This window comes from Schistocerca gregaria, chromosome 5 (assembly GCF_023897955.1).
Source record: "Schistocerca gregaria isolate iqSchGreg1 chromosome 5, iqSchGreg1.2, whole genome shotgun sequence".
Taxonomy (NCBI): Eukaryota; Metazoa; Arthropoda; class Insecta; order Orthoptera; family Acrididae; genus Schistocerca; species Schistocerca gregaria.
In genome coordinates, this window is record NC_064924.1 from 275,003,059 (window position 1) to 275,017,478 (window position 14,420).

General features: G+C 38.4%; 1 protein-coding gene across 4 annotated transcripts in view; it reads right to left on the reverse strand.

The window, feature by feature from the left end:
* Positions 1–14,420, reverse strand: part of LOC126272593 (carnitine O-acetyltransferase-like) — a 98,869-nt gene that overhangs the window by 43,067 nt on the left and 41,382 nt on the right. For all 4 annotated transcript variants that reach the window (XM_049975525.1, XM_049975523.1, XM_049975524.1 and 1 more), the window contains exon 7: positions 5,816–5,987. In XM_049975525.1, coding sequence (XP_049831482.1) covers positions 5,816–5,987 — 172 coding nt within the window. The remainder of the gene's footprint in view (positions 1–5,815; positions 5,988–14,420) is intronic.

Genomic DNA, 14,420 nt, shown 5'->3' on the forward strand with positions numbered 1-14,420 from the left:
TTCCTTTACAGTTCATGACACTCTTCTTTGGAGATATGTCCAATGACTATGTGTTCTGACAACACTGACTGAACTCCAGGACTGCATCACAGCCACACTGGTAAACACTGACAGGGACATGACCAAACATATATGGGCTTAGCCTGACTATAGCTTAGATGAGGGTAGTGCAAGAGAGATAATATAGAACATTTGTAATGATGCATAAGAACCAAAAAATGTGTTTTTCATGCAATGTATCAATTACTATTTTGTACATAATATTTCGTGAAATACATTCATACAAAACCCAATGAATCATTTATAACCACTGTGTTTCGATGATCCAACTGGCTACCATGTTCAGCTGAGATTGGAGGTGCACAATCACACTGGAACTGAGAAAACGTCACATACAGCAGCTTATTAATACCCTTTTTCAGAGGTTTTAGTATACAAAAAAGAAATGGGGGCTTTGGAATGCAGTGTATACTGTAAACCTATACATAAGGACCACTACCTCCACACTACTAGTTGTCAGCCATTACATACACTGTTCAAGAGAGCTTATGCTATTTCGGATTCTGATAATCTGATGCTGGAACTGGATTACCTTAAGGTTGTTTTCAGGCAAAATGGATATATTGACCGAAAAATTGACCATGGTTTTCAATTGGGACAACCATGTGGACCAACAAGGGACACTTTTAATTCATTTGGTTTTTTACCCTTTGCGGGGAGTATTTCTTGGAAAATTTTAAGAATCCTCAGCAAATACGACATTAAAAGTGTCCTTTTTACCTTTGGCCAAAACCAGATCACTTTCTGGATATGTTGAGGATGATTTGGGATTGAGGAAGCCTGGAGCATATAAATTTATTCCCTGTCATTGCACAAGGGTTTATACAGGACAGACTATTTGAATGGTTCATGACCGATATGTTGAACATCAATGTCATAAGTCTTGCTCCTGCTTAAAAAATTAGCCGTTGCTGAACATTGTCTCAGTGAAGGGCATAATATGCCACTTGCAAATTATTGCTCTGGCTTCCCATTAATGAGATTGCGCCTTAAGGAATCCACTGAAATATGATTATTAAAGGACATTACTAAGAGAGATAAAAGTTTTCCTTTAAGTAAGATGTGTACTCCTATTTTAACACATATAAAACAACAATGGTCTGGTTTTCAACCAGCTGCATCTTAATTTGTGATTCATCACTTTTGTTAGTTTGTACTGCTGATGGCACAGCAATTCTTCACTTCACAGAGGGCAGCCCTTTCGCCTCTCATGGACATGCAGTGACCTGTTCCTGGGGTATAAAAGGTATCTAATGTTAGCTCAATTCCTCAGTGAATGTACACCTGTACTCTCCCCCAGAAGAGGCTTGTCAGTTGGCCGTCGAAATACCCTGTTATTAGGACAATGAAATCTGGCCATATACTGGTGAAGAGCATCAACATTTGTCAAGCCAGAAAAATCTTTGTAATCCCAGTAGGTGATGTCTGTATGCACTGCTGAGCCCTATATAGGGCGAAGTGAAATTCACTCACTCGGGCTTCGCAGCACGACTCCTCACATCTCGGCGATCTCATAAAATTTCAGCCAGCGAGTACATCCGGCAGAAAAAGGACATTAAAGAGTGGCAATCTGACAACACTGTAGCCACATATATGGTAATTACCTCTGTCAGCACATATTAGTCATGCTGTACAGTTAGTGCAATGGATAGAGTTTTGGGTTAGTGTGCAGGAGGTCGATGGTTCAATCCTGGGTTGAGGCATGTTTTTTTATTTGGTAAATGTAGTCCAGGTGGTACAGTATCTGACATCATAATCAACAGTGATTGCAGTGGGTCCCCTAGAAAACATCTCCACTTACATACTACAATCTTAGAAATGGAAGATTGGTCAGCTTTGAAAGAAGTCCTTTCCACGTCGTGGGCGTGAATTTATTTGCATCAATTCATCTACTAAATGGGAAACCTGTTTTCTTTGTACCCTCCTCCAATGGTCTGATAGATTAGGACCAACTATTATTCTTACCTCATTCAGGTTCATTACATTTCGTTAGTGCCTTATGTTACCAGCAAGACTAGCAACGTGCTGTGCGAATAATGTCCAAACTCTGTTACAATTGGTATGTTTTATCACTATTGTCTCTCTAAATAAGCATCGAGTCTGGTAACCGCATGCGCACATAACTCAATGCAATCAATCAATCAATCAATCAATCATCATCCTATCGCTGGGATTGTGGAAACATCATGTCTATTACCATTACAGAAGCAGTGTAACTCAAAACCAAACATTTCACAATTAGCGGTGTCGGGATGAATCATGAAGAACAATATCTGTCAGAGGAGTAATGTACGCAGGGCGTATGGCATGTTTATACTGTATGCACTATCCACCAGACAGGGACCAGTTGCATGCAGAGTAACGTGCCCATGGCAGACTCCAATGTACATGCATACACATACCGAATTTTCTCATTGTAAACCTCTACACTGGTGAGGCAGACGTATGGCATATACAAATGATGAATATGTGGATATGCTTCTGGTTCTTGGTGCACTGATAACCAGGCTGGTGTTGCCACTCGTGAATATGCTGCTAGATATCCTCGTTGACGCCATACCAGATAAAAATGTGTTTCGCTGTCTGGAGCTGCACCTTCGGGAGTCAGGTTCCCTCTTTCCATCATTGTCCGACAGAGGTCGTCCACGGACTCTGCCATGCTCCCACTACTAAGGAAGCTATTCTGGAGGTCATATACCAAGAACCTCAGTGAAGTACATGTACCAAAGCAAGGCAGCTGCGTGTCTTGGAATGCAAGCTTGTTAACATGCTGCACAGGCATGGGCTGCACCCCTATTATTATGCTTCCATGCAACACCTGCATCCTGCAGATCGCCATCGGTGGATGCAATTCTGTGAATGGTTCCAACAACGACGGGAAGCCAATGATGATTTCATGAACACCGTAATACAGCCGGATGAAGCAGCATTCACTTTTGAGGGCATCTTGAATATTCACAATGCCCACCATTGGTGTGAGGTTAACCCACACGTCACCCACGACCGTGGATATCAAGTTTGTTTTGGTGCCAATGTCTGGGCGGGAATATTGGGCGACAGGTGTTTGGCCCCTACATGTTGCCTGACCTGTTGATTGCATGAAGGTATCATGCATTTCTCTCAAACTACCTGCTTCATGCGTTGGGAGATGTTCCACTACATGTTTGGCAGAGGATATGGTTCCAACATGATGGGGAACCTCCACACTCTGGAACTAATGTTTGACAGTATTTGGACAAAATATTTCCTGGGAAATGGCTCAGACAAGGAGGTCTGATTGTATGACCACTGCATTCACCTGACTTAAATCCCCTGGATCTATTCCTGTGGAGAAACCTGAAGGAGCATGCGCACTTTACTCTGCCAATGAATTTGGAAGAACTGTTAGTGTGTGTTCATGCTGTTCTTGTTACTGTGGATGAGGCTTTGCTGTGAAGGGTCCAGAGCTGTATAATCCAGCAGGTTATGCAATGTTTGGATGAGCAGGGAGGTCACTTTAAACATATGTTGTTCTGAGGACAATGTATTCTGTTGTGAACGTCATGTAGTCATTAATGTGGACATTATTATTGTCACTGGTTGCTAATGTGTGACATCTGAGCACTCACATTACATGTACAAAAGGCGTTCAAAAAGTTTTGCACAGTCGTCTCTATTTGTTTTATTTTTTCTGCAGGAGGAGAATTAAATTTTTTGTGAACATAATTGGAACATTTAGCTATAAGTTGGTATATAAAAGTACTTTCTTTTATTTACACGTGAGCCATAATGGACCGTGAAGTAGATGTCAGGTTGCTACAACGGTCGGCAATGGTGTTCCTCTTCAAGACCGATGACTCTGCCACATCGATTCACAGGAAGTTGTTCCCTGTTTATGGGGAGGACACAGTGGATCGCAGCAGTATACAGCGGCAGTTGCAGAGGTTTAAAGAAGGATATTTCTCTCTACTGGACACTTCACAGTGCGCTAGATGATCGATGGCAGTGAGTGATGTGAATAAGGAGACCACTGATCAAATCATCCAAAATGACAGATGTGTCATGACACGACAGCTTGCTGAAATATCTCGTTTGTCATTGAGTAGTGGGGTATCACTGGTACAGTCACTAGGGTACAGGAAAATCTGTGCACATTGGGTGCCTAGAATATTGACAAGAAAAATGAGTGCAAGGGTCTCATGAAGACCTTTACTGAAGAGTGGAAACAGTGTTTTGAGAGCGTCATTACACAGGATGAAACAGGTTTTTTTTTGTCCGAACCTGAGAGCAAAACCCAATCCATGGAGTGGTGTCATCTGGGTTCACCTCGGAAGAAGAAACAAAGACTTTCAAGAACAGCAGGCCGAAAGGTGATGGCCTCCTTCTTCTGGGATTAGTGTGGTGTCATTTTACTGGCTTTTTGGAACCTAGCTCCACAATTAACCAAGACCTTCACTGTTTGTCATTGGACAAGCTGCAACGTGCCATCAAGACCCACAGACCACAGTTTCAGGGTCAGCTCATCAGACTACACCATGACAATGCCAAACACCATACAGCCCTTCTGATGCACGAGAAAACCAGGAAAATGGGTTGGAAAATTGTTCCTCATGCTTCCTACAGTTCAAACTTGGCTCCGCCTGATTTTTACCTCTTTGGTAATCTGAAGGCCCACCTGCACAGTAAAAACATTTGATAGTGAGAATGACGTATTTCCCATCATAGAAAGAACGATGGGCCAGATGTGTCACAACTGATGGAGGCTACATTGAGTAGGTTCAATGTAAAGCTAAATGTTCAAAGTATGTTCACAAAAAATTTCAATCTACTCTTACACAAAAAAAAAAAAAAAAAAAAAAAAAAAAAATTTTAGAGACACCTGTGTGTGCTATCATCTTTAGCATCTTGAAATTGATACTGTTTTTGTAGTTATTCTGTTCTATGACAGGTAATTTGTTTCAACTGTCTATTTATTAGTTGTCTAACCACGTATTTGTTATGTTCAGCGTTACAAAATGTTGTAAATTTAGGATACAAGTGACCTAAGAAATGGTGTATATTACAGTATGAAATGTCAGAATGAAATTAGCAAATAAAAAAAATGTGCCCCAACCGAGGATCAAACCCTCGACCTACTGCATGCTAACCTAACACACTATCCACTGCACCAACTACATGGCACGGCTAATGTGTGCTGACAGAGGTAGTTACCATACATGTGGTAACTGTGTTGCCAGATTGGCACTCTTTAATGTCCTTTTCTGCCGGATGTACTTGCTGACCAAAATTTCGAACAGGTGTTTTTTTTTTTTTTAAATCACTGGCATGTGAGGAGTCACACTGTGAAGCCCGAGTGTGCGAATTTCGCTTCAACTTGTATAACAGAACATAATTATTATTGGTTTAAGAAATTTCTTATTACAGGACTTGACATGGAGTATGCTCTTCATTTGCGAGGGCTGTTGGTAACTAATAAATTGATTATTAAGAGTTACAAGTGTACTTTATATACATAGACATTTCATCTAGCCTAAATGTGCTTTAGAACAGGCTACACCAGCAGCCTCCACCCCTCCAATGACGGCAGAATTCCAATGTAAAACATCAGTATTAAATGCAAAAAAAGCTGGTGGTATGAATCATAATTGGCCTCTTTTGCTATGGATTATTATGCATCCTAACCACAGGAAGCAAGAAATATTCTTAAAACAGCAGGAGGAAGGAGGAGGAATAGAAGAATAAGTTAATGTCATGACCTTTACAACTTTGTCACTACCTTTAGCTAGTTTCTTGTATGCTTTCCCCCACGTGTTTCTGTTCTCTGTGGTGAGGATTCCCAAAGGAGTTGATGGATACTGCGAACCTTCAACCACCTTTTGAAGCTGCTGCAAAATCTGATCTTCACTCAATGGTTCATAGTTAGCACCAAAGACTTCCACATAAAAGAACTGAAAAGGAAGCAAATAATGTAATGTATTATCATTATAGAAAAGAGAGATACAAACATAATTTTTATTGCAAATTACACTGACTTAAAATACAAACATGCATAGATTTATGCTATTATGTAGTAGCATTTTCACAAAAGCAAATAAATAATGTTAGTATAAAGCAACCTCCATAGATAAAAGAAAGCTGTTTTATAAAAGACAAACGACACTATATCATGTCTATGTAACAATACAATGTTATTCGTTTTTTTAAGAAAATTTAATGTGTGCCGAGTTTTGAACTGCAATTTGCAGAGTATAAGAACCATGATATAACACTGGAGATGAATTACGATCTGGACTGTCATTCTGTATTGAAAACTGGAGACTGTTGTCAAGTTTTCTTGTTCTAATGATGAGTGAGCACCGAAACAACTCATAATATTATCCAGAGTTAGATTTCATACAGCGTAACAACAAATTTTACATGAGAATTATAGACGTACACTAAGATGGTATTAAGGATCCTCAAATGAGAATTGGAATAAACACCAGTTTGTATATATTATAGATAAAAAATGGGAAGACTGTATGTATTTGCTCAGTCAAGTTGTAAGGTCAACTACTCACTAATTGAGTGAACACAAAAGATAGAATACCTAGGGGAAGTAAATTACATATGAGTGAAATGTGGGACAACACAAGCCTCGGTCCTCAAGCAGCAAGGTGTTACATTATGTTGCCATAGCAAGAATCAGATGTAAAAGACTGAACAAAAGAATGGTCAGCCAATGCACCAGTTAAAGATTGCACAGTAGTGCATACAATGTCCACTAAGAGCCAATAGCAGAAGGAAAAAAAATTACAAGTATTAACTGAAAAGTAAAGTACAAATTCACCGCTAGGAGATCTCCAGCTTTCTCTAAGGTCTAACATATCAAATAATTTTTGAAAATACAATGTAATTGGACGCCAACCTTTTCATGTGTCACTTGGAGAGGATTTTCCTCGAATCCATAAGCCTTCAGCCCCTAGTTTGGTTTAGATACACTGATGACATCTTTGCCATATGGACTCTTGGTGAGGCTGACTTGTTAAAATTCTTGGGACCTTAAAATACATTCTCCCGATTAAATTTCACATGGTTTTATTCTGAATCCCATGCCACTTTCTTTGATGTTCACCTCATCCTCAATGAGGGTCAGCTACACACTTCTCTTGACATTAATTACTTACATTTTGACATTTGCCATTCTTTCCATGTTTCACACTCCTTCTCTTACAGCATTGGAATTCAAATCAAACCTATTTGTCCCGATACAGACTCTTTACACTAATATACCACTATTCTCACCTCAACCTTCACTGTTCAAAACCAGATTTCTCAGGCTATCACATTCAATCCTGGTGATGCTGATGCCTCCATAAAATATCTTACGAGTACTCCTCTTGTTACCTAAGACTATGACTTCCTACAATCATGCCTTGAAATGAGGTCCAATTCTGTCAGACGTTTTGCCCACCACATTAAGAATAGCTTTTCATTGTGTCTTCACAACACCCTTGTGAGACCTATGCTCCTTGTGCACCCATTTCCCTATGCTTTGGCTCCTACCCCTGTGACCATCCCTGCTATAAGACTTGCTCTATGCACCCTCCTGTCAGCACCTATACCAGCTCTGTAACTGGTAAAACATACACTATCAAAGAGAGAGTGTCACCTGTGATACAACATATCATGTACCACTTGTTGAGTAAACTGTTTAACCTTTTACATTGGCATGGGCATAGGCAGAGGCCGTATACTGGCAACACACAATATTCTGTTGCAGAGCATACTCGAAAACATAACAGTCGTGACCTCAGTGCCTGTTCCACCACATGTGCCATTTGGATCCTTCCCCCAGATTCCAGTTTCCCAGAACTGCCCAGGTGGGAACTGGTGTTACAACATGTCCTTGGTTCTCCCCACCCACCTGGCCTTATTTCTTTGGTCTCAGCATTTCCTCTCAGTAACTATACCTCTCTTCATTCCCTTTTAGTTTTCTATATTTTTTATTTTCTAACCTGACCCCAGGTTAGTGGAGACTTACCAGACAGGATGAGAAGGAGAGACTGATTGTGGGGGGCTGCACAGGATGAGATTTGAAAATCTGATAGCTTAAAGGTGGAAGATGGTGCAATACACAAGACTGAGATGATGATAAAACATCGTGCATGAGTTATAATAGCGAAAGCTAAGTGCGTTTCTCCTAAACCTTGCTTTCCTTCACACCTCTTCCTTCCCCTTCAATCATTCTGGTAAAAGGAGCAGGTAATGTCTTGGAAAGCTTGCAAATTTCAATATCTTTATACATGTGTTCTCCTGGTGCCACTTCGCGAGTTGATTTTTTTTTTATCTACAGAAACAAAATTAACTGATTTTTCATGACCTATGAATAAAAATGGAAACATTTTGTGGAGTGCAACATTTTAGACAGTGAAACATACATCAGACATGACGGACAATGGAATTGCCAATGGGCAAAATATTCATTCTACCATCTACTATAAGGTGATACAAAAACAAGGAATGCTTTTGTGGGCAATTTGCTTATCACAACAAAACAAAGCACATATGATATGCAAGCTCTGTTACTGTCATTTGGATGACAAGAAGAGGCACATTCTTTTAAAATTTGAAGAAAAGCTTAGAGCTCATCCTCTTGTTTGAAAAATTTATGGATATCAATGGTAATTAAGTGGAAAAAGACAGCACAGGTATGCTCTAAACGTGCATCAACTTAAAAAGAGGGTGCTATGTATCTCTCTTTCTGGATAATTTTTGTCATAATTACTGACAATGAATTAAAGCAGACGCATATGGAAAAAAAAGACACATTCAATTGTTACCCATATATTACTGCTCCATTAGCCCATATAAACAGCAAAATCCTGCCTTTGAGATAATTTAGCCTCATATATACAAGGGGGATTCAAAAAGTAATTACACATTATTACGGCATGCCAAGTACTTTTACTGAATGCTGCAGTACACTAAAAAAATAACACAGACACACGACACTATTTTTCAACATAGTCGCCAAGTCTCTACCAACAGTTCAATTCCTTGATGGTGCAAATCCACTCCTTGGTCATGGAGTCATTCAAGAACCATTGTGCGGTCATCCTCATTGTTGGAAAATCTCTTCGTCGCCTCTCCCCAGTTCTTCTTCTGTTTGCCACAAAGATTGAAATCTCATGGTCCAAGATCTGGACTGTATCATGGTTAATGTTTCAAAACTCTTATTCCTTATAGCATGGCACAGTAATGTCGGTGTTGTACAGAACGAATCGACTTAAAATGGCTGTGTCCTTTGCCATAACTGCTTCACAGTCAAAGAAACCAGGGGTCATGTCCTTCACTGCTGAAGGTGTAACTTTATTTCTTCCATGGAGGTGGTTCTCCATTCCATAGATGTTCTTTTTGTTGCAGGTATGAACTGATTGACCTGTGCCCCATCGCCTGTGCTGCTGTAGCTTAGGAAGTCGTGACCTTCCGTGGAGTAATGTTCAAAGAAGTTAGGAGATGCCATTTGCTTGTGCCTTCATACACAGATGACAGTGATTATGGAGCCCAGTACGAGCACAATTTCTGATACCGCAAATAATTTCTGGTGATGAATGGGCCCTGCTTGTTGAGATATGCATCTCCTTAGCATCATCTGCAATAGCCACTCTGTGATTGCTGCAAATCAGTTTCTCAATTGCCTGAACATTGTCATCTGTGGTTGATTTCGATAATCGTTCTTCCGTATCCCCCCCATCCACTCACATCGATGTGGACTTTGTCAAATTGTTGGCATCATTTCACTATGGCTGGACATGACACTGCAGTCCATGTACTGTCAGAATTTAACAGTGAATTGGTGTGCAATTTAGACACTTTGCCCTCAGGAATTTTACTGTTCTGTGTACTTTTTTCTTGAGTATGTTTCCAGTAACTGCACCATTTTACTTAGACCCTGTGATGCACCTGTTATACATCCTGCAGAAAAACTGTGATTCACGAAATCCAGAACATGTACTTTCACCTGAGATTTAACCACTAGTTCCACAATGGTCTTAGTGTGGGATGACATGTGCAACTTACTTCTGAAGTTCCTATATAAAATGTGGCACAGCACTTTTGACTCATTCATGCCAATTTAATTATCACTCTGTTAATGCTAGCCAGACAGTGATTACTCCACTAGTTGGATAACCATTTAAAGTCTGATGCTCATTTTTAAGGATATGTCATTTTCATATCATTCACCAAGTATGTTAATGCATTGTGTGTTTTCCCTTAACATGTACAAATGGCTCTGAGCACTATGGGACTTAACATCTGTGGTCATCAGTCCCCTAGAACTTAGAACTACTGAAACCTAACTAACCTAAGAACATCACACACATCATCCATGCCCGAGGCAGGATTCGAACCTGCGACCATAGCGGTCACGCGGTTCCAGACTTAAGCGCCTAGAACTGCATGGCCACTTAACATGTACAAACAGAAGTTCACTTGTAAAATAATATAGCACTTGTCATAGTATGTTGATTACGATACCATACGCAGTTTTATATTTTCATTCACACAGAGGCTTGTATCAAAACTGAAACAAGTCAACATTAAGTCTAAAAACACAGACCATTTAAAATGTTTATTTTCTCTTGCCTGTACAATTTATCACCAGGTTTAATTTCCAAACAAGAATGTGTCACACAATCAGTAAAGGCTTCCATGTACTTAAATTTCTATTTGATGTTAACCCACTTATCTCGTTTTCATGAAAATTGGTCTTGCTATTGCCAATCCACATTTTATATAACATAGTTCTCTTCACTGTTGTCAGCATTATTGCATTATTTTCGTAAAGAAGAAAACAAACTGCCCTCACTCGCAAAATATGATTTTTATTTTATATCTTCTTTTCTTTGGCACTGTGAGGTTGGTTTGTTGCAATGTAGTATTGTTGATGAACTGCAATTAGACTCTAAAGACTAGGTACTTCCACTACGTAAGTGGCATTTTGGTGAATGTGCTCAATAATGTATCTAAACCTTATCAGATTTGGTGAAAACTACAGGAGCATTAATCACCCAAGGTGAAGTCATCTGATTTATATACTACTGACATGACTCCAGCACCACCACATAAGACTCATTATTTCCTTCTCAAAATTATCAAAACAAGGAAGGTAGGGAGATAAGTGTTTAATGTCCCATTGACAGCAATGTATTAAGAGACAGAGCATAAGCTCAGATTAGGGAAGAAAATTGGCCATGACCTTTCAAAGGAACCATTCTGGCATTTGTCTGAAGTGATTTAGGGAAATTGCAGAAAATCTAAATCCTGCTGGTTGAAAGGGGATTTGAACCATCATCCTTCAGTGCACTAACTACTGCACCACCTCACTAGTTTTCATCAAATTAGTCTCTGATATTTGCACCCACGTGAGTGGCTTCAGCAACATTCTTAGGGAACAATTTCCTGAATCAAAATAGTAACCTGAAATGTTTTTTTTTTTTTTTTTTTTTTTTTTTTTTTTTTTTTTTTTTTTTCGGTATCAGCAATGATCTTTTCTTTCAATGTTACAGTCAAGACACACAAACCAAACAGAGTAGCCAAAGCAGCCATATTACGTTTAAGTCAGAAGATGACAATGCAGACTATCTTTCTCTAGTACTCTTCATATGTGAAGCCATCCTTTATTCGTAACAGTTTTAAAGTAAATTCAAAAAACAACATTTCTTGTTCCCATCAGTCAATCCTTCCATTTCTGAGCTGCTTATACAATGCAGACTCTTTTCTGTATTCACTAATAAAAAAGAGATATGAAATCAACAGCTCAACTAAAAGTGTTTTAGTATACAGTTCCTATCACACTACTTTCTTTTTTGTATGTTCTTTTTCTGGATGCATCTTTAGCTTAGAAGTCACTTCAATGGCAATGCTGTTATTCTCACAGTATGTAACAAGCTTCTTTAATGTCCTCTTGTCAGTAACAGTAAGAATAATCTTTCTCCCATTAAGAAGTTAGCAGACTTTTTGCACAAATTCTATGCACTGTCACAATGACACAGTACTACAGATAGCCCTAGTGAAGTTTCACAATTTGTCGTGGATAATAAGTGGTCCCTCTGTAAGCTGAAGGTGTTTCAATATGACAGATAAAAAACAACACAATGACAGCAGACAAACCAAAAACTTATAACACTTAGGAAGATGTTATAGTGCACAGGGAAACAATGCTAGTAGAACATTACAGAAAAGCCAGAAAACAAACTATAAAAATAGGTCTTTACACTAGCATGTTTATCTCATTTACTTCAACCCCTCCGTGTGTGAAATGATGGTAGTAGATGAGATGAAGAAGGTGAAAAAAAAAATGATAGTAAAAATCCTTTATAAAAACACACACATAAGGTACAAGAAAGGACCAGATTGTGAAAAACGCAACTGTCTCTGTGAGAGTCCTCATACCACAAGATCTCAACAATGAGCAAGTAAAATGGGGCAGGGGAGGGGAGGGGAGCAAAGGATGAAGAAAGGAAGGAAAGCAGGAAAAAGAAACTTTAGAGTATCTATTAGTTGTTACACAGCTCACTTGGGATAATGATGATAAGTGGAAGCATTTTTTCTGTTATTATGACAACACACACACACACACACACACACACACACACACACACACACACACACAGTTATATAAAAATATGCAGATGTATAACATAATATTTTGACACTTAACATATAAGCAATCAAAACTGTTCACATACAAAAGTCTTGACACACACAACATTTAAGACTATTCCACCTTATGACACACAACATAAACCATAAAATGACCCAAGCATACTACAACATAAACAATTATTTTATTTGTTTCGTTTATAGTGCCGACCAGAGATCTGACAACAATTATGTGTTCTACTGAGAGCGAGTATTTACCTTTATACACAACATCATAACAATTCACATTATGTTCTCTTTGCCAGTTGACATGAAACTGATCTTCTCTTCTGTTACTTGGTCTTCCAATACTTCTGTGCAATAATAATATTCCTTTGTGTATTAGATGAGATGAAGCAGTAGCAGTTGGCATTGCACTTTAACATTTACCTTGAATTTGAACACAGAAATTATACTAATGTTACAACAGTGCTTCATTAAAGATAGATAAAATTGCCATATTAACCAAAATTAGTGATGTAATCGTTCTGAACTTTACATGGAACTGTTTCTTCAGATGAAAAACTTAAAACCAGTATACTGAAGGCAAAGAACATGTGATTAGGATGCCCAAATGGAGGTGACAAAATGTCTTTCAGACTGGGCCTTGTAGCTCCAACAAGTGGCATGAAGAAAGCCTAGATAGGCAGATGCACAAACTACTTAATTAAGAATGCAAGATAGAGATGATAGAGCATCCTGGAAATTATGGAATAACTGTTTCCTCATGCCGACAGAAGAATGTAAAGCGATAAAATGTGTAAAAGTTGACAAGGATAAAAAGATTATTTCACTAGTCAAATCCAGGGAATTGGAAGGTGCACGAACTACTTAACATAATACAAAGTTTGCTTTAATGGTCATCACTAAAGCAGCTATTGTATAACAACTGTTTTCCTCATCTTCAGCATACTATAAATGAGATCAGTTTCACAGACTCATTTTGATTTATTACTACGGCACCATCGGTTGTAACTACATGCACATTTTGCTTATGTAACACGTTTTTACATTTTGACTCCTATAGAGTTAAAAAACAGTGCCGTTACCATAACACACATGTAAAACAAATAAACGCACAACAACAGAGTACTTAGTAAAAACTAAGTGCACAAAGATTACAATTTGTTTGAAGTATGACAGAATTAAAATGATGGCCAAAAGAACCAATTGTAGTTGAAGAAAAGTATACTTATAGAAGTTGGAAAAGTGAATATTGGACATGAAATCAAAGTTTTGCCAACTGCAATGTATGCTAATAACGTGATGAAAAAACCAGCTGTCTTCACAAAACATAAAAAGGAGCAATTATTAAAATAACTTGTACAAAACACTACATTTACACATAAAACTGCTATTACTAATATAAGAACCAAAATGTACATAAAATATTTTCAAAATCACTCCTGCTAATGTATTAACAGTAAAACAAAAATTCCCCTAGTAAAAAACTTTCCTAATCTGCAGTACACTTACGACAGGCTAGAAAGTAAATGAAGGGACATAAAATTCAGTTGTCAACATTTCCTTTTAACTATCCTGTTTGCTGTCAGCCCAATCATAACATGTGGTTTTGGTGACTAGGGACACTTTACAAACAATAAATCTAACTTTTCATTTTCAATTGTCAGATTTTTAAAGAAAAAAATTCTGATATGCTATTCCACCTTTGGAAAAGACATAATGGACATAGA